Source organism: Armigeres subalbatus, unplaced genomic scaffold (assembly GCF_024139115.2).
Source record: "Armigeres subalbatus isolate Guangzhou_Male unplaced genomic scaffold, GZ_Asu_2 Contig1087, whole genome shotgun sequence".
NCBI lineage: Eukaryota > Metazoa > Arthropoda > Insecta > Diptera > Culicidae > Armigeres > Armigeres subalbatus.
In genome coordinates, this window is record NW_026941832.1 from 29,890 (window position 1) to 49,990 (window position 20,101).

The 20,101-nt window shown below is 42.8% G+C and overlaps 1 protein-coding gene and 1 long non-coding RNA gene across 2 annotated transcripts; both read left to right on the forward strand.

Annotated features, from left to right (window-relative positions):
• Nucleotides 1–405: 405 nt before the first annotated feature.
• LOC134202202 (splicing regulatory glutamine/lysine-rich protein 1-like) lies at nt 406–993 on the forward strand. Its single transcript, XM_062677257.1, has one exon. The coding sequence runs from the start codon at nt 406–408 to the stop codon at nt 991–993; it is 588 nt and encodes a 195-aa protein (XP_062533241.1).
• A 7,055-nt stretch (nt 994–8,048) lies between these two features.
• Nucleotides 8,049–8,514, forward strand: LOC134202203 (uncharacterized). Its single transcript, XR_009977171.1, has 3 exons — nt 8,049–8,236; nt 8,301–8,381; nt 8,448–8,514. It is a non-coding gene; the product is annotated as an uncharacterized LOC134202203 (long non-coding RNA).
• Nucleotides 8,515–20,101: the final 11,587 nt, after the last annotated feature.

Consider the following 20,101-nt stretch of genomic DNA (forward strand, 5'->3'; position numbering starts at 1 on the left):
AAATCATTCGCCTTGTTTCAAAAGTGGTACAACCCCTTTGTGGTACATAGAATAGAATGGTCCATTGCATGTGTTCACGCCATCCAAGAAAACCCTGGAATAGAACCAAGATCTACACGCGACTAGAAATCTTTCGCCATGTTTCAAAATGGTACAACCCCTTTGTGGTAACATAGAATAGAATGCGTCCATTGCATAGATTCACGGTCATCAAGAAAACCCTGGAATAGGCCTTAAGATCTTCACGCGTAACCAGAAATCTTCGCCTTGTTTCAAAATGGTACAACCCTTTGTGGTACATAGAATAGAATGCGTCCATTGTCAGGTTCACGGCCATCCAAGAAAACCCTGGAATAGACCTTACGATCTACACGCGTAACTAGAAATCTTTCGCCATGTTTCAAAATGTATAGTGCCGTTGTTCAAGATGAAGCTGAGAAACAGGACAAACGAGAAATTTGCCAGCAGATAGAGGAGATATTGAAGAGTTTCGAACTTAAAGTGTATATGGGTTCAGAGGAACCATTGAAGGAGGATAGGAAAGATCAGAAGATTTCAAAAACTAAAGTAGGTGAAGAGAGAGGCACAAAAAGTGCGGAAGAAGAGAAGAGTGGAAATAGGAAAGAGGGGAATAACGAAGAGAAATCAGAAAGCGAAATAGATGAAAAAGCGGCTGAGAAGCAGAGAGAATTAGAGGAAGAGTGGAAGGAATTCATACTATGGAAACAAGATAAGATTTTTAATGATGCAAAGAAAAAGAGTGAGAATGATAAAGCCAAAATGTTAGAAGCAGACAAGGAGAGGCAACGGAAACAGAACGTTGATGAGAGGCCACCGGAGAGTACTAAGAGCCGGAAATCTCGTTCTGACTATAGACAGGAAGACGAAGATAGTAAAAGTGAGACTGAAGAAAGCAGTGACGGAAGGTCGCCGGAGCGCAATAAGAGCCGGAAGTCACGAAACGAGAAAAGAAAGGAAGAAAGACAGTCATAGGGTTGACCGACGGCCGCCGAAGAGCGAGAAGAGCCGGAAGTCACATAGAGAACTTGAGCGGACAGAGAAGTACGATAGACGGCCGCCGGAGAGCAGTAAGAGCCGGAAGTCGCGAAGAAGCGTTAGCAGGGAAATGAAAAGAAGAAACAAAAGATACAGTTCAGATAGCAGTTTAGAAAGAAGTGAGAATGAGAAATCTAAAAGGAGGTCAAGTAAATTTAATCAGAGTGAGTCAACAGATGAATGGGAAACAGAGAAAAATCACAGATCAGGAAGGTCGAAAGATCGAATGCGAAACACTGGGCGAAGACATCGTGGAAGATCACTGTCATCTTCAAGTTCGGAGTACAGTAGAAAACATTATAGGAAATCACGAGTAGAAAATTGGGATTTGAATTTTTCAGGAGACGGCAGGTCGATTCAGGTAGAAGATTTTTTGAATAGAATTCAAAAGTTAGCACGACATGAGGGAGTTTCCAAAGATGAACTTCTGATGAATATTCATCGTAGGTTAAAGGGTGAAGCGTATGATTGGTGGTTCACTAGGGAAGCGCACCTCACAAGCTGGAAAAGGTTTGAAAACGAAATCCGTTTCAGATATGGTAATCCAAACAGAGATCGAGGAATCAGGGCTCAAATTAGAGAATTGAAGCAAAGGAAGGGCGAAACTTTCATTGCTTATGTAACAGAGGTGGAAAAGTTAAACCAGTGTATGCACCGTCCGTTTTCGTCAAGAACTTTATTCGAGCTGATTTGGGAAAATATGCGCCCTCATTACCGCTCAAAATTATCTGTTCTAGAGATAGATGATTTAGAGGATCTAATTGAAATCAATCACAAGATTGATGCCAATGATCCAGGATTTTACAGACCGAATCAGGGAAACAGGAATGATCTGCATCACCTCGAGGTCGAGAGTGATTATTCGAGTCATGAAGAGGCCGTGAACGCGTTGAAGCCCAACCAACGGGGTGATAAACAAGTCACTTCAAAGCCTCAAGGTTCACAGCAGCAAAAACCAGCAACATCCGAGAATCGTTTCCAAAGACAACAAGAGCGGCTGCCGAATGCAAGCTCTACAGTAGTTTGCTGGAATTGCAGAAGAACGGGTCACATCTTCAGAGACTGCAAAGCCCCAAAACAAATATTCTGCTATGCATGTGGAAACATGGGAAAAACTACCAGAAATTGTAATAATAATCACACATTTCCAATTCGACGGGCAAATAATCCGTCAACAAACTGATTGCGGGGTGTTTGAATGGGAATCCAAGCACTTCGCAAGTTAAAGGAATTCCCGTAGGTAATAATTTAGGACAATTTAAAAACTCTATTCTTCAGATTAAAGTTGATCCAAGTGCGTGTCCGCACATTAAGGTCGATATACTAGGGACAGAGGTCGTAGCACTCCTAGATTCTGGCGCAGGACTCAGTGTCATGAGCACTCTTAATATTATAGAGTCTCATGGGCTCAAGATTTTGAAATCTAATGTTAGGATCTGTACCGCCGACGATACAGAACATGTATGTTTAGGTTACGTGAATGTACCTTACAAGCTTGGTTGTGAAACCAGAGTGGTTCCAACGCTAATAGTTCCAGGAATTAAAAAGCCTCTAATTTTAGGCATGAATTTTTGGAAAGCCTTCCAAATTCGGCCTATGATAACTTCCCAGAATCGCATTGAAGAGCTGGAGTTAACATGGACGTCTGATTTGAGAGAGAAATCGGTAATCAATTACCTAAAGTTTGAGGAAGGGTTAATTGAAGAAAATGAACTTATCAATTTTTCAGTTCATTTGATGGAATCTATAGAAACACAACCACACACTTTGTGTGGTCAACCAGAAGTAGATGAATCATTGGACATTCCTACTTTGGATTTGCCCAGTAATCCAGGGGAAGCTATTGATAATATTGAGACGGAGCATGAACTGTCTCCAGCCCAGAGAGACCAACTACAGGAGGTTCTCCGTGGGTTTGATTGTACCAGTCAAGGACGTCTTGGCAGAACGACTTTGATAGAACATGAAATTGAAGTAATTGAAGGAACTAAGATGAGGGAACTACCTATGTACCGTTATTCTCCCCATATCTGGGAGAAAATCGAAAAGGAACTAGATAGATGGAAGGAATTGGACGTAATAGAGGAATGCGTGACAGAATTTTCTAGTCCCTTGGTTCCTGTGAAAAAGGCCAATGGGAAGATACGGGTGTGCCTCGACTCTAGAAGGGTAAACACCATTACCAAGAAAGACGCATACCCGATGCGCAACATGAGTGAAATCTTTCACCGGCTTAAAAAGGCCAAATATTTTAGCGTCGTTGATTTGAAAGACGCGTATTTTCAAATACCACTAAAGGAAAATTCGCGCAATTATACTGCATTTCGTACCCCCAAAGGACTATTCAGGTTCAAGGTGGTACCATTTGGCCTCAAAAATGCACCTTTTACTATGACAAGGTTGATGAACCTCGCCATCGGTTTTGATTTAGAACCCAAGGTGTTTATATATCTGGATGATATCATAATTATAAGTGAGACGTTTGAAGAGCATTTGCTTCTTCTAAAAGAAGTGGCCGCTAGGCTAAGAAATGCGGGTCTCACAATCTCGGTTGAAAAAAGCCGGTTCTGTCGGAAACAGGTGCGCTATTTGGGCTATTTACTTACCGAAAACGGTCTAAGCATTGAAAGTTGTAAGCTAGAACCAATATTGAATTATCCTAGGCCAAAGACCATAAGGGAGGTCAGGAGATTGATGGGACTAATGGGATTTTACCAGAAGTTCATACCACGTTATAGCCACCTGACAGCACCAATCACCGATTTATTAAAGAAATCAAAAAAATTTAAATGGTCTGAAGAAGCGGAAGAGGCTCTGTCACAATTGAAGGCAGTCCTCACTTCAGCACCAGTGTTAGGTAATCCAGATTATACTAGACCATTCATTATTGAAACGGATGCTTCACAATTAGCAGTGGGTGCTGCTTTGCTACAAGAATTTGACGAAGGTAAACGGATCATAGGATATTTTAGCAAAAAACTTTCGAGCACCCAACGCAAGTATTCAGCAACTGAGAGAGAATGTTTAGGAGTTCTACTCGCTGTAGAAAATTTCCGTCACTACATTGAAGGTTCTACCTTCACAGTAATAACGGACGCTAAGAGTATTACGTGGTTATTTTCTTTATCAGCTGCCAACGCAAATTCGAGACTATTACGTTGGGCACTAAAATTGCAATCGTACGATTTTACACTTCAATACCGTAAAGGGAAAGATAATGTCTTAGCAGATTTCTTATCCAGAATCGAAATACTTACCGTTACAGACAAAGTTTATGAAGATCTCAAAAAACATATTTTAAACGATCCAAATAATTATAAACAATTCATGGTGAAAGGTAATAAAATTTATAAGTTCGTTGTTGACACGAAAAAATTTACTGACCGACGATATGAATGGAAATATTATCCACCTGTATATGAGCAGGATGAAATTATTCGTGCGATTCACGAACCGGCGCATCTTGGTTACGACAAGACGCTAAATGCGCTGAAAGAGAAATTTTATTGGCCTAATATGGCAAAAGATACAAGAACGTTTTGCAAGGCGTGTATGCCATGTAAAACATCCAAAACAACAAATTTCAATCCTACTCCACCCATGGGATCACAGAAAAAGTTTTGTGACCACCCCTGGCAATTAATTACACTGGACTATGTTGGACCATTTCCCCCATCAGGCAAAGGTCGTAGTACCTGCCTTTTAGTTCTTACAGATGTTTTTACGAAATTTGTGCTGGTACAGCCATTTCGTCAAGCTACAGCGGAAACACTAGTGCAATTCCTGGAGCAAGCTGTGTTCCTATTATTTGGGGTACCGGAAATGATCCTGACTGACAACGGTACCCAATTCACTTCGAAACATTTCGCTAATTTATTACAGCAATACGGGGTCAAGCACTGGTTGACTCCATCATATCACCCACAGGTGAATAACACCGAAAGGGTCAATAGGGTAATAACAACCGCCATAAGGGCAACCCTAAAGGGAAGCCATAAGAATTGGTCGGACAATTTACAGCATATTGCTAACGCGATTCGAACTTCGGTTCATGAATCGACGAAATATTCACCCTATTTTCTTACGTTTGGCAGGAACCGTGTGTCAGATGGTAGGGAGTATGAAAGAATGAGGTCTGCTAATGCCAGCATTACAGACACCAATTTAACTGATCACGATAGGGACAAACTTTACCAAGAGGTGCGCCGTAACTTGGCGAAGCATACGCTAAGCAGAGTAAATACTACAATTTGAGATCTAATAAAAAAGCACCAACTTATATTGTAGGGGAAAAAGTTATGAAGAAGAACACTGTACTTTCAGACAAATCAAAAGGCTACTGTGCTAAATTAGGAGCAAAATTTGTACCAGCAATCGTAACTAGAGTGCTAGGTGATAGCTACGAACTCGAGGATCTGAATGGTAATCCTCTGGGTATTTTTCATGCCAATTTTATGAAGAAATTTTGAATTAAACTACATTTTACATTCGGTAAAAACCGTCTGACAGTTTTCTAAATTCCGCATGAGAAATCGTGAAATGTCTGACAGTTTTCTAAATTCTGCATGAGAAATCGTGGAAATTGTCTGACAGTTTTATAAATTCCGCATGAGAAATCGTGAAAACTTTTTGACAGTTTTCTAAATTCCGCATGAGAAATTGTAAAATTATTAAACAGTTTTAAAATTTTGAATGAAATAAGAATTTTAGAAAGCTATGAGATTTTCCAATAGGGAATGTACAGAAACCAGTTGAAATGAAGAAAAACCGCATCACAGAATAAAAAAACGAACTCGATTAGATGAAACACAATTTCAATCGTAAAATCAAAACAAATTTCTGTTAGCGCAAAGAACTACAGACTAGAATTAGTTCCTACTTCTTAAAAACTATATTTGTGCTAAAGCTACGTTAGTCGATACTCGGAAGTAACTCACGGTTTTAAATCCCTCGCCGGTTCCGTTCTATGTCATCATTTGTTAAAGGCCGATGTAGTTCAACGTGCCGGGACTACCGTCAATCGATTTCTACGGACCGGAATAGTAGCCAATAGTTTCTTGCGCGCCGAAACCGCTGGTGTACAATGCATTGTTCCTAAAAGTACATTATATTACATTACTCGTTCCGAATAAGTTGTCGAAAGGATCATTGGCAATATGTTTGTAGCTTACGATACTCAGGTGTAACAGATTATGCGGTTGTTGCTTACGTTGTTCGTCATCGCGTTGCCTCGGAAGGAAAATCTCGGACTATCGTCTCGTTGGTCACTACCGGTAATGCCGAATTCGGTGTCCGCGTTTTCACTGCACCCTCGTGCAAAATACGATCGGTCCATCACAGGAATTTTTGTCACACTTTGTCGTGTAGCGAAACTTCCGAACATCAGTTTAGGCACAGCATCAAGCGACCGCGTTGCCAAGGTCATGTCATCCGCGTGGTGGCATTGGAATTCGCCGGCTATACGGTCAACCCTCTCGCGTACTGGATACTATTCCTTGGGTTATTCCCGCTTGCACCGGTTTTGTGTCGAGGCGAAAAACATCGTTCCATCCAGGAAAATGATAGATTATCCTCGAATCGGCTGTGGTTAAGGTCATCCGCGTGGCGATAGAAGCCGTCTTACTGGGTAACTTAGTATTTACAAATAAGTTCGTGGTAGAATAAAAATCCCTCGCTGGCAATCTAGTTAAAAATGCAAAAAGCAATTAGTTCCTTAAAAATGGGGAAACAAGGTATTAATACTCCCCCCGTTCAATATGTTTTTTTTTTCACTCGCGACTCGCGACGCGTCTTCACCAATCGAGAATCACTTTTACTTTACATTTTGCTTCGTTGTTTTGCTTCCGGTTGTCGATCGATTGTCAGTTCGCGTGCGATGTTTTCTGAAAACGTCACGATGACAGTACGATGATTTTCAGTTGTTAGTGTTGGCAATGTTTATTGCATGCAATTAATTTATGCTGTCAGTTTGAATTTGATGGGAATAGAGCTGTTCGATATTTTTTTTAGCAGATTCTTGATAAAGTCAAACAAGTTCGATAATAGGATTTGTATACGTTTACGTTAGAGAAGAATCAATGATTGAATTGGACTGAATGTTCTGATTGTCATTGAGGATTCACATTAAGTAGCGCTTGACAGCCAAAGGGTCAAACAAGATTTGATGGTGCAGTCAACCGTAAATACAGTTAGGAATCAAGATTATTCATGTATCAGCGAGGAAGCTGATGAATCAATCGCGGTTCATTACGTTAGAACATCGATTAGTAAGTGGTTTAACGATAGACAAGATCTATTGTGCTAATCGTGGTTCGAGATTGTGTTGGTTAATGCTCTATGAACATCATTGTAAAACGAACATAAATTTGCATTTTGATTCAACTGTGGAAGTATACTTTTGGATTAAGTGAAACAATTTAGGAGTTATGAAAATTTGATCAGAAAATCTGATCAAATTTTCATAAAACCGGTTGGTGTGATGTAACGCGGTGTGGATTTTTTGGAATAATTTTATTGGATTTGCTTAAAGCTTCAGACGTTTTTATTTTTTTAAGCAAAATCATTTGTAAATATATTATGAAATTAAATTATTATTTTTAATTAATAAATAGCTTTGACGTTTTTATCCTTTTAAGTAAAATATCATTGAAATGAGTTGAAGCTTAATTATTAGTAATAAATTATTTTTTGCTTTTGTTTTGTTGTTGTAATTATTAGATTATTTGAATTTAATTAGCTTTGGACGTTTTTCTCTTTTTAAGCAAAATAATGCTTGAATTCGTCAAGTCGGCTTGACGATTCACAGTCCAAAGCGAGACCATAATATTATCAGTATTTGCCCGACTATTTGACTGTCTTGGGTGAGGAAATATTTCGAGCGGTTTGCGTCTCGGCTAAGCAAAGTGGTATACTGTTTCAGTGAGTGCAGTAATGGCTCCTGAAACTAGATAGCTCTTTTTCAACCATTTGCTCGATCCTGGGAAGGCGCCAAATTGATATCGTCATTTGAATCTTTATACATAACCAGCAATTGTCCTTCAAGGTTTCTTGAAGGTAGAAATCCTTAAGCTCGTTCATTTTCGCTCGCACTAGAGGAAGAGAAGTATCGCGGTTTCCAAGTTCCGAAGAATTTAAAGTATTTCTATAAAAGTGAAACGTGTTCCTTCAAAGTTTGCAGAAGGTAATAATTGAGAACAGTGGTGTAAAGTGAAGTGCTTGAAGCAAAATCTTTTGGTGTCTTCCAGATAGCTGCTTATTTCGGTCAGTGCGTCTGACAATTTTCCGATTCTCTCCATTTGCCGGAGCAGATATAGAGACAAAGAAAGGTAATTTTAATTTATGACTTTAATTTTGCACACGACTAACGTTTGCCATTCGCGTTGGACTTCCAGCGCGTAGGCGCTTTTTTTGTACGGGCTGGAATTGTGTAACGACCAGCGGAGTCGAATTGGGGTTCCGTCGCTTTTTGCTGTGGGTCGCGGTGCGACCAAATTGAAGCTTAATGTGTCCGCTAAGGCCCGCCTTCCGAGGTAGTCAAACGGAGGGGAGTGAAGTTCGTTGAGTTAGTCGAGCGAAACTCACCCGACAGTCGCCTAAAACTGTCGATAAGACCACCATTTCGCTACAACCCCCCTGGTGGTCAGGTGTCGAGAGCGCGGTTCCCGTACGTCACCAATTATCGTACGCTGAACCGAACCCGAACCGAGAATTAGTAGCTTTCTTTTAGTCCTCGCCCGGTGAATCGGAAAGGTACGTGAAGCCGGGTCGTAAGGGAAAGTGGGCTACTAGTTTGAGGGAACGGTCATTCCGGACGCTCTCGACGGTTTCAAATCGGAAGCCTTCCGTCCAGCCGCCACTCCCTCCGCACCTTTAGTTCGGCCATTTTGACACAAGCTCAAGCCGCCATCGTGTGGAGCTTCGAACGCCCACTGGCCAGCCGCCGGTACCACGACGCCATCGCGACAACTGCGTCACCAGCACGGTAGGAAGAACCTTCGTCTTCGGCACACCGCCGGAAGAGCCTTCGTCTTCGGCACACCGCCGGAAAAACCCTTCGTCTCCGGCGTCCCGCCGGAAAACATCGTCTTCGGCGCTCCGCCGGAAAGAACATCGCCTTCGGCACTCCGCCGGAATCCAAAGTCACCGAGAAATCCTGCGCAGGTACGTGGAAACTTGTATAATCATGGCCATGAATTAGTTTCCCCCTAGCTAGTACAAAACCCCGTCCAACCCGAATGAAGTCGTATTAATAAATTTGTTGAATTTGAAGCTCTGAGAGTCAATTGATTTTGTTTCGGCAGTTCCGTGAGAACCTGCTGTTCTCTTTTACGTTTCCGTTATTTCGTTGGTAGATTGCATCTCAGACTTCGATTCCTCTTTTGATTTTGCGTTTATTGTTGAGCGAGCTTGAGTGATTACAAGGGTAATCAGGGCAAGGGATTTAGGGTGGTTTTCCAGGTAACAGCGGGTGATTTTGAAAATCCAGCCACCAACCGTTCGAGGTTTTCCCCTGAGGAATTGTCTCAAAAATAGTCGGGCAAGTCAACAGACTGGTGGTCTCTCGTACGCGAGAGTGGCGCTAAAGCCACCAAAGTTTAAATAATTCCCTCAGACGATTTGCGAACGGTTACAATGTTTGGCATTCAAGTCGCCGGCAATGATATACTGGCCTTGCCTCCGCGTCAGCTTGACGATGTCCCTCCGAAGGGCAGCCGATGATCCATCGCCGGCTTTGGCTTGCGTTGGACAGTACGCCGCGATGAGCGCGATTGTGCCGACCGAAGTGGTGATTTCGACACCGATGGCCTCGATGACACTGAGCTGGAAGCTTGGAAGCAGACGACAGTTGATGTTGTAGCGAAGAGCGATGGCCACACCACCTCCCCTGGTCGGCCGGTCGAGTCGCACGATGCGGAAGTCCGGGATGTTGATGTTCACCTCCGGTTTTAGGTGCGTTTCGGTGATGAACGCCACGTCTATTTCCTTCTCCTCAAGGAAATCCTTCAGCTCGATTGTTTTGCTCTTTAGCGAGCAAGCGTTCCAGTTGACCAGGCCCACCCTAGCAGCCATTTTCAATGATGAACATGCCAAGTGTGAAGACCTGGTCGAATCGGGTTTGCAGCCGCGCAGTCGAGTGGCGAGCTGCGCGAAGATCGGCATCAGTTGCTCCGGAGTGTACAGCGGGGCAGATTCTTCCGGTGGGACGGCTTCGTTCTCCGACTGCCGACGGAACCCAGGAGGAGGAAGCGGGGCCATTCGCTGGTGGATGGTGCCGACGATGCTGGAGCTTGGACCGATGCAGCTGCCGCTGCCAGTCGCTGGAGTATTGGAATCACACGACGGGGAGCCGGGATGGCTGGAAAGTTCACCTCGTTGATTACAGGAACACGGTTCTTCTTCGGAATGGTCCTGGTGGAAGCCTTCTTCCGGATTTCCAGGAACTCGGCTCGCTTTGGGCAGCCCTTTGTGGTGGCCCGATGTTTGTCGCCACAGTTGGCGCACTTGGGATCGGCCACCTCCATTTTGTCGCACTCGTCAGTCGGATGGGGTTCGCCACACTTGTTGCAGCGCGGTTTCATGCGGCAGTTCCTGGTGCCGTGCCCGAAATTGAAGCAGTTGGTGCATTGCGTGACATCGCGGTGCACTGGCCGATATCGCTCCCAGTCAACGACTGTGTAATTTATAACGCCAACCAGCTTCAGGTCCTTCCAGGTAGTGGAGCCGTGCTCCAGATGGATCAGGTAAAGCTGGTCGCGATATTTCCTCGCCTTGTCGTGACGAGCGATCTTGTGGACGGCTACTGGCTTCAGTCCGCAACTTTCAAGCTCTGCTTGGAGCTCTTCCTCCTTCATGTCGTGAAGTCCTCGCAGCAAAGCCTTGAGCGGCTTCGTGCCGGGGTGGTCATGAGTGTAGTACTCATACTTGTGGACCTCGAGGAACTCCACGACGGATTGATGATGGTCCCTGTTGGCCGGCATCACTTTCACGCCCTCGCTGCAGAGCCGAAAAGTACATTTCAGTCCCTTAGCGATCAGCTGGCGCAAATTCGGCGGATCGCCCTTCACAAACACGGGCGGGCACTTCTCCTTCCGCTCCGGTTGCACCTGCGGCAGCTGCGATTGCTGCTTCTTCCTCTTTTTCGGCGGATTGCCGGCGTCATCAAGCGGCAACGGCGAGAACACGTTGCTCTGCAAAAGCTGCTTGGAGGGGTTACCCGCGCCTCCAAGAGCAGTGCGCTTAGGCACTTTTCCAGCGACCGAATCGACCACCGAGTCTCCCATGACGGGTCCGGGAGAAAATAACGCCAACGCGACAAGCGAAAACGTAAACAGCGAACGAACGAGAAAAAACACTTCGAAAAAAATGTGCGAGCAAAAAACACGTCCGTACGTGTTGCTGTCTCGAACTGGAATGAGATGATTAACACGGTGCATATATTCCCCATCCATAAAAAACTATTTTGGTGTACTTATTGAAATCGCACACCAATACCAACAGATTTTTTTTATAGCAATCCATCGAAAATTGAAATGGACGAATGAAATCTAACATGGATGTAAACAGGTTTCTGCAAAACAAATTAAAAAAGAAGTAGGGTACTTTTAATTACCGATTTCTAATAATCTAATCGTTGATCTCCTATGATCGTTGATCGTCTTATGACAGGTGAAAACATTCCACTAAAAAGCTCAAAATAATCGTTGATGTTCATTTCGCTAAAAGTACGCAATGGAAAGTAGGAACTCTAAAATACATGTTGCTTACAAATTAGTTAGAGTCAGTAGTTGGGCTAGCGTCTACGACAAGAATTAGCTCAATACCCTATACATTAACAATTTTTTCACACAACAATGTTTTTTTCCATAAAAAATTTAAAATTTACCATAAGATAATCAATAAAGAACATTAAATAAACATGAAAATTTTCCAAAAAAAATATTAAAAAGCAATCAAACTGAGCATTTTTTCCATAGATGACCCCTCTTTAAAAGCGAAAAATTTTATCAATTTTATTGCTTTTTTGTATTTTTTATGTAAATTTTCTTATTTCTTTTATTGCTCTTCATTAATTATTTTGATTTTTTAATTTTTATTTTTTTTTATGGGAAAAAAATGTTTATTTTATGGAACATTTTAAAATTGTTTATTGCTGATATTGATTTATTTATGGAAATTTTTTATTTTTTCCGTGGAACTTTCAGAATTCAATATGAAAATATTTTCTTTTATAATTGCAGTTTTTGCTTTTAAAAGTGATAATTTATAACATATTCTATTATATGTACCACAATTACTTACACTTAACCAATTCAAGACAGGCCTATAGTAGGTCTTTGGTTACGCGTGTAGATTTAAAAGCCTTCACTTTAGGACCATTTTGATCAGTTTAGGAAATGTCCTACTGAGTATCCAAGGAGGCACAATGAGGCACGCCGCATGAAGCTTGAGATCCTGGGACTGAGTGAAGTCCGTTGGCCAAACTTAGGAGAACACAGAACGCCGTCGGGACAAGTTCTGCTATACTCAGGTTTACGAGGTGAACACGCTCCCCGGTATCGCGGAGTTGGCTTCCTACTAAGCGCTCAGGCACACTCTGCGCTTATGAAGTGGGAACCTATAAGTGAAAGGATAATCGTTGCCAGACTTAGAACACGGATCCGAAACCTTACTATAATCCAATGTTAGGCGCCAACTGATGCTGCCGATCTGCAAGACAAAGAGAACTTCTACAGTCAACTCAATGCCGTCGTAGATGGAATTCTGAAGGGTGATATCATGATCTGTTTGGGCGACTTCAATTCGAAGATCGGATAGGATAACTCGAACCATGAGCGCATTATGGGACGCCATGGTCTCGGAGAAATGAGCGAAAACGGAGAGCTATTCGCAAAATTTTGTGGTAATAACGACATGGTGATCGGGGGATCGCTCTTCCCTCATCGACCGGTTCACAAGGTCACGTGGGTCTCCCCTTGACGGCTTTACAGAAAATCAAATCGACCACATCTGCATCAGCCGAAAATGGAAACGGAGCCTTCTTGATGTACGGAATAAACTTAGTGCCGATATCGCGTCTGATAATCACCTCCTTATCGGCAAAATACGCCTGCGCATTGCGCGGATTCGTCGGCAGGAGGAAAGAGTTGGACGACGATTCAACACATGCCGACTTGAAGATGCCACGGTGAAACGGTCCTTCGTTGAAGAACTGGAGACGCGTGCTGCAGATATTCCGGAAGCTGGCAGCGTGGAAGACCAATGGACCGCCACCAAGAATGCCTTCATCGCCACCAGCGAGAACAATCTGGACGAACTGCGCACCCAGAGAAAACAATGGATCACCGATGAGACCTGGAGGAAGATAGAGGAGCGAAGAGAAGCCAAAGCCGCGATAGAGCGATCAAAAACCAGAGGAGCCAAAGTCTTAGCCCATCAGCGTAAGCGGCTCTTGAGAAGGAAGCAAAACGCTTATGTCGACGGGACAAGCGAGCGTGGGCAGACTCTCTGGCCGACGAAGGAGAGAGAGTCACCGCAACCGAAGACATTCGCCTCCTCTACGATATCTCACGACGCTTAAGCGAGGCGAAGATGAATGCAACGATGCCTGTGAAAGACGCGAATGATCAGTTATTGACCGACCCAACTGACCAGCTGAAACGCTGTCTCGAGCCCTTCGAACAACTTTTCCAAGTGCCAGCCAGACCATCACCACCTCGGCATGATCTGCCTAGGATCCGACGTATAACACGCGTCAATACCGAAGCTCCATCACTGTTAGAGATTCAAACAGCCATCCAAAGCATGAAATCGAATAAAACCCTAGGGGTCGACCGCATATCAGCCGAGATGCTCAAAGCTGACCCCATGACATCCGCTCAACTACTGCATCGTTTATTTCGTAATATCTGGGACACCGCAACTTTTCCGGTCGACTGGATGCAAGGTATCTTAGTGAAGGTGCCCAAAAAGGGCGATCTGACTGTATGCGATAACTGGCGAGGCATTATGTTGCTGTGTACCGTTCTCAAAGTTCTATGCAAAATTATCCTATCCCGGATTCAGGAGAAGATCGATGCGACTCTCCGTCGGCAGCAGGCCGGATTCCGTGCCGGAAGATCCTGTGTAGACCATATTGTCACGCTCCGCATCATTCTGGAGCAGGTCATCGAATTCGAAGAGTCCCTTTACTTGGTATTCATTGACTACGAAAAAGCTTTCGACCGTCTCAATCACGAGAATATGTGGGGCACCCTGAGGCGCAAGGGTGTTCTTGAGAAAATCATCGGCTTCATCGAAGCGCAGTACGAGGCCTTTTCGTGTAGAGTGCTGCACAATGGGGTCCTGTCCGACCCTAGCCGGGTCGTAGCTGGTGAGAGGCAAGGATGTATTCTAGCACCGTTACTGTTCCTCATCGTAATCCACGAGATTCTGGTAGATGCGATTGACCGTGAACCAAACCGCGGGCTGTTATGGCAGCCTATAACCAACAATCAATATGAAACTGCCGATATTTTCATGGTTCCAGTTTCATAGACTTTGAACGATCCTCGGTACCCAGAAATGTCATTTCAGAACGTTGTTCGTAATTTATGAACGGCCTTTAGAACAAGATTTAGCACTGTCGTCTAGGTAACACTTTCGTTATTTGTTGTGATTTTTCATCCAACAATTGAAGAAAATGGAAATCAACTGTCGTGGAAATGGATCAGGAAAAACTTAATAACTAATATTTTTGCAACTGCCTTGAATTTAATTTTTCCTTTTTTTATTTTTTAGCTACATTATTGTTGTCATCGGTGCATCCAATATGCCAGATGGTGGCCAGACTTGCCGATTTCTCAGTAGTCCTACTGATTTTTCAGTAGTTTTTCGATTCACAGACGAACGATCCAAAACTACGGATTTGTCAAAATTCTTACCCAAAGATACCGCAAAATGTAATATCTGTTGAAGTGTTGGAAGCCTCCTAACCTGTTACACACTACCAGATAACACTTCTTTTTAGTTTGCATGCAACGCAACTCGTCTGGCTCTCCATCCTATTGAGATACTCCTTATCAAACAATTCCTGCTCCATCCGTTACAAATGGCCCACATTCTGAAAATTGCTCGGCAATCTCTCAGCACATGCATATACAAGTGGCCCTTCTCCGATGCTGGTATAGCGCACCTCGATACTTTGCCGTTGGGCAATGATGTTTCAATCCGGAGCATCTCCGGGACGGACAAAAGGAATACGTTTATTATTTGGATCTTAGCATGTTTGATTGTCTGAATACTGACTGATACTTCAAATCTGTTGATTGTTTTGAGATTTTGTGGAAATCTGAATATTGCAGCACTCCTCAACTTCAAATGTGATGATACTGCTTGTTATGGAAACTACAGTTTTTTTTTCTAACGATACTCTGCTTACATGTTTTACCCATCCAAAAAAACAAAGAACTTCATAAATTAATCATTTTTGCTTATAATGTTGAAGATTACCCTATCTAGCCCCTATCTACTCTAGTCGATATGATACGAGGCTACTTAGCTGCCAATCAAAAGGTGGCTAGATTTGAATCCAGGCTGAAGTCCATGGCTCACAAAAATGAGATTCCTGATTGGTTACTTATAAGAAGATGTTCGTTTAACATATCCTGAAAGTGTTCGTATCGGTTGTTCCAACATGATGTTGACTACGCCATACATTCGATACGATTTATTCCATTTCTATCCGATTACTGTCGATATATCAAAAAATCATGTAAATACGTGGTTCTGCATGACTTCTTTGAAAGCATAAGATATATTCGAGCATATTTCAGAAATATATCCGAAACCCATTACCTACATATAGGCTGCTATTGAGATACGACGATTTCAATTCGTTCAATTGCAGTGTTGTTGCTTTTGTTGTTTAGTTAATCATTAGTTCAACCGTCTAAGGGCAAGCCAGAGTAAACGCGACGTGCGATGCGACGCGACGCGACAGTGCAATTTGACAGCCTATTGATAATGATTGTTATTCTTTTACGTGTGTCGCGTCGCGTCGCATCGCTCGTCGCGTTTACTCTGGCTTGCCACTAAGACGAATTAAGTACTCTCCATTTAATTCCACCAATTATTTTCGATATCTTTGCAGACACGTATTTTGACCACAACTGTGTGTTCGTCTTCAGTGTCTCGTACTTGACTCGTACTCATACTCGTACTCGTACTTGAGTCGAGTCAAGTCAAGACACTGAAGACGACCACACAGTTGTGGTCGAAATACATATCTGCAAAGATATCGAAAATAATTGGTGGAATTAAATGGAGAGTACTTAATTCGTCTTAGACGGTTGAATACATTCCACTAAAAGAGCTTAATATATTTTTCTGAATCATTAGTTGTTTGCGGTAAATATTTTCTCAAAGAGTTAAACTAGTTACACGAAAGGTCATGGAGCACATGTAAGATAAAAATAGAGTCATAGCGAATCGAGTATTAAGAAAAAAATAGCTCAACAGCCGAAATTAGTCGCAAATTAGTCAAAATCGCAGACTGAAACTAACTTGCCCTCCTAGGAGTAGCATCCAATGCGTAATTGACGGACCTGATCAGGTTTTGCGCCCACGAATGTTTGTCTAAACTGATGGCATCATCGTCCCTTGAATTGGTAATTGATGAGATGAATGATGTCGGATAATTGCAGCTTATTTCAGTGACTAGCAAATCCACAGAATTCAAAAACGCTGGTGGACTAGGTGGGTAGAGATTGGCGATTTCAAGCCCATTTTTTTATCTGATACGTATGGTTAATGCCTACGGACAAGATGAATTGTTTGTAAGTTTATTCGTTGCAAGTTGTGAACCACCAAAATACCCGATTATTTAAAAACGGGGATGGTCGAGCCTTATCACTGTTACGGTTAACGGCCGTCACAAGGTGGATGCAGCTCCGATTGGTTTAGGTTACATACACATATATTGTAAAGCCTGTCCACGTTAAATTTCGGACACTGAATTAATGTCCAAATGTTTTTCAGCCATTTTATCAATTTGGACGAAGATGAAAACGTGCTAAATGCATCACTTAAACCGGATAGATTCAGCTATGCGAAAATGGATCTTCTCTGCGGTTTGTGAAAATTTTAAAAAATCGCATTGGAAGATGGGTGTCCGAAATTTAACGTGGACAGGCTTTAATTGATTACCTATTTAAATTTTAGCTTTTAATCTTCATCAACCTTATACTATAAAGAAAATACCTATTATTTTAAATTTCAATTTGAATTGTATAACACTATAATATGATACTCCTTATTGAGGAAGCATTTGACAAATGCTTGAGTGCTATAAAACACCGTACAACTCTATGGGAACAAGAAGTGAAATACGACAACACGGAAGCCTAGAACAATGGAAGAAGAATAATTACTATCAAAGGATGGAGAGAACTGGGATGTGGGAAAAATACAGTAGCCGAGGAATTGAGGTTAATCCATTCACCAAGCTACTGGTGTCCGTTGAAGATAAAATTTCCCGTAACAAATTCCGGTACGTTACTGCGTGTAAATTGAAGCTCGTTGACACCCCCGTAGCCGGGAGTGGAGTGTTGTTCCAGTTTAAGAATTACCGCGCACGATTCGTCTCAGCATTCCTTGCCAGTGACCTGCGAGTACCATTCGCCAATTTTGCTAGGCCACACGTCACGTGACCGCTGGACGTCCGTTTTTGAGGTTAGGACCCAGTAAGATTGTGTGGTTTTGTGGTTTTGCGCCCGCTTGCTGGAATCTGAACTGATGCGTTTAGCGTCCGTGTCGGCGGGCAATTGCAGCCCCGGACTACCTACATAATGAGCATCAACTTACGGACCAAGGATACCCGTGCCGGTCACTAGCGAGACCCAGAAGCCAATTCGCAAGATCAGACTCGGCTGGTGGGCAAGTACGCTTGCTACTGAGGAGAAGGACCAGGTAAGGTTGTGTGATTTCGTGCCCGCTTACCGGGAACCCTATCCAGTGCGGCTTGCTTTCGCCAGCGGGCACACGTAAACCGACTGATAAACCGAGGCGAAAGAATTTGCTTCGAATGCCAAGCGGTTCAACCAACGTCAGCCCTGTGGTATACTGATATGGTCTGGTCGCACATATGAGTGTTGTTGAGTCCTCTTTCAGTAAGTTGTCGCCGACCCTGAGAGGGTATAGCCACGGGGCTGGTCAATCATAACATCACTAGATTATTTGTATGTTTTGTTCTTCCGAACGATCCCCGATTATTGACTAAAATGAGAGAATAATTAGTAAATATAAGAAACTTATAATCGGATGAATGATATTAGTCGACATTACGAAATTTCACAGGAAAATCATAAACAAACAAATACGATGATACCCATGGCGACGACAATTAGAACAAATTCAAATTTTCATCAAAGCATTGCTTAGTCATACCGGGTACCGCTGGGTACCGAAATATTAGTACACTGGAACCACAAAATGAGTACTAATTTGCTGTGACCCCAACATCTTGATTATTATATCTATGCTATAACCATGGCGCACCTAGACGACTTCGAATTGGCGGATGACGTTGCACTTCTCGCGTAACGGCGCTCTGATATGCAGAGTAAGCTCAACGACCTTGCCGAGTGCTCCTCTTCGGAAGGTTAGTCATCAACGTCAACAAAACCAAATCTTTGGATGTAAACACGGTGACTCCTTCCAGTTTCACAGTAGCCGGGCAACCAGTGGAGAATGTTGAAAGCTTCCAATATCTTGGTAACCAAATGGCGTCAGACGGCAGTACCAATATCGTCAAGCGCACGGATCAAGAAAGCAACGGCTGCCTTTACGAGTTTAAGAAATATCTGGAAAAACAGGCAGATAAGTGATCGCACCAAAATACGAATTTTCAACTCTAACGTGAAATCTGTGCTGTTATACGCTAGCGAAACATGGTGTTTATAAGTGGAGAACCCTCAACGGCTGCAGGTGTTCATTAACAGATACCTGCGGTATATAATTCGGGCCTGGTGGCCTCACAACGGGATCTCAAACAACGAGCTCCATCGTCGTTGTCACCAGAGGCCAATAGCAACAGAAATTCGAGATCGGAAATGGGGCTGGGTCGGCCACACTCTACTTAGGGGCGGAAACGAAATATGTAAACAAGCATTAGACTGGAACCCAACGATTAAAGCGATAGCTGGGCAACGCTCAGGGTGGAGATCTTTCAACTCGGCCCTTTGCAGCACCGGAGGTGTACAGGATCCATAAGTAAGTAAAGTAAATATCCAAGGGAACAAGAAAACATAATTTCCGTTTTGTTTTTTATAAAAATCATGTAGTTTGAGATGTCACACGACCTGTTTTGACTGAATTTAGCAAATGTCCATTCCGTTGGTTCTCCCTTGTTATGAAATGGCCATGAAAACACAATTTATATTAAGATTAATACACCACTACCACTAGGTATTCCAATCTGCCAAATTCACGATTCAGCCATCTTGGATCTTTGTATGGCAGAGCCATGAAAAATGAATTTTTCACCCCCGCCTTCTTCTCTTCCACAAACTTGGCTGATTGGAGCACCTAGTACTGTATTCATCTTAATTTATACTATTGCTTCGAGAAATCACAAAGTGTGAGGGGTAACACATCACCTGTTTTGATTCAATTTAGAAAATTTTCCGTACTGCGAATTGACTCGAAACTAGTACGATTCGAAAATTTGGATCCATTCAGGAGATGCAAGTCGTAGCGAAGGAATTGATCAAGAAAGCTTTTCGTACCGGTTGAAAACAATGACTTTGAAGCACTTTTGTACTCAGTTTTGTTACACGCTGGAGTAAGACTTTCTCGTGGAGTGCAAATTTCACTTAACCCTCGACATAAATAAAAATTATTAGAGTTTTTTTTATTTAAAGCCGACCGACAAGAAGGTCGAGAAAACACAACGGTCGCGATTCGCAAATTTGTTCTGTTGGTTTGATAATCATTGACCCAATTTATAATGACATCACCATTGAAATGAATCGAAGTGAACTTCTAGCTCTACGTAGAAGAAGCACCAATT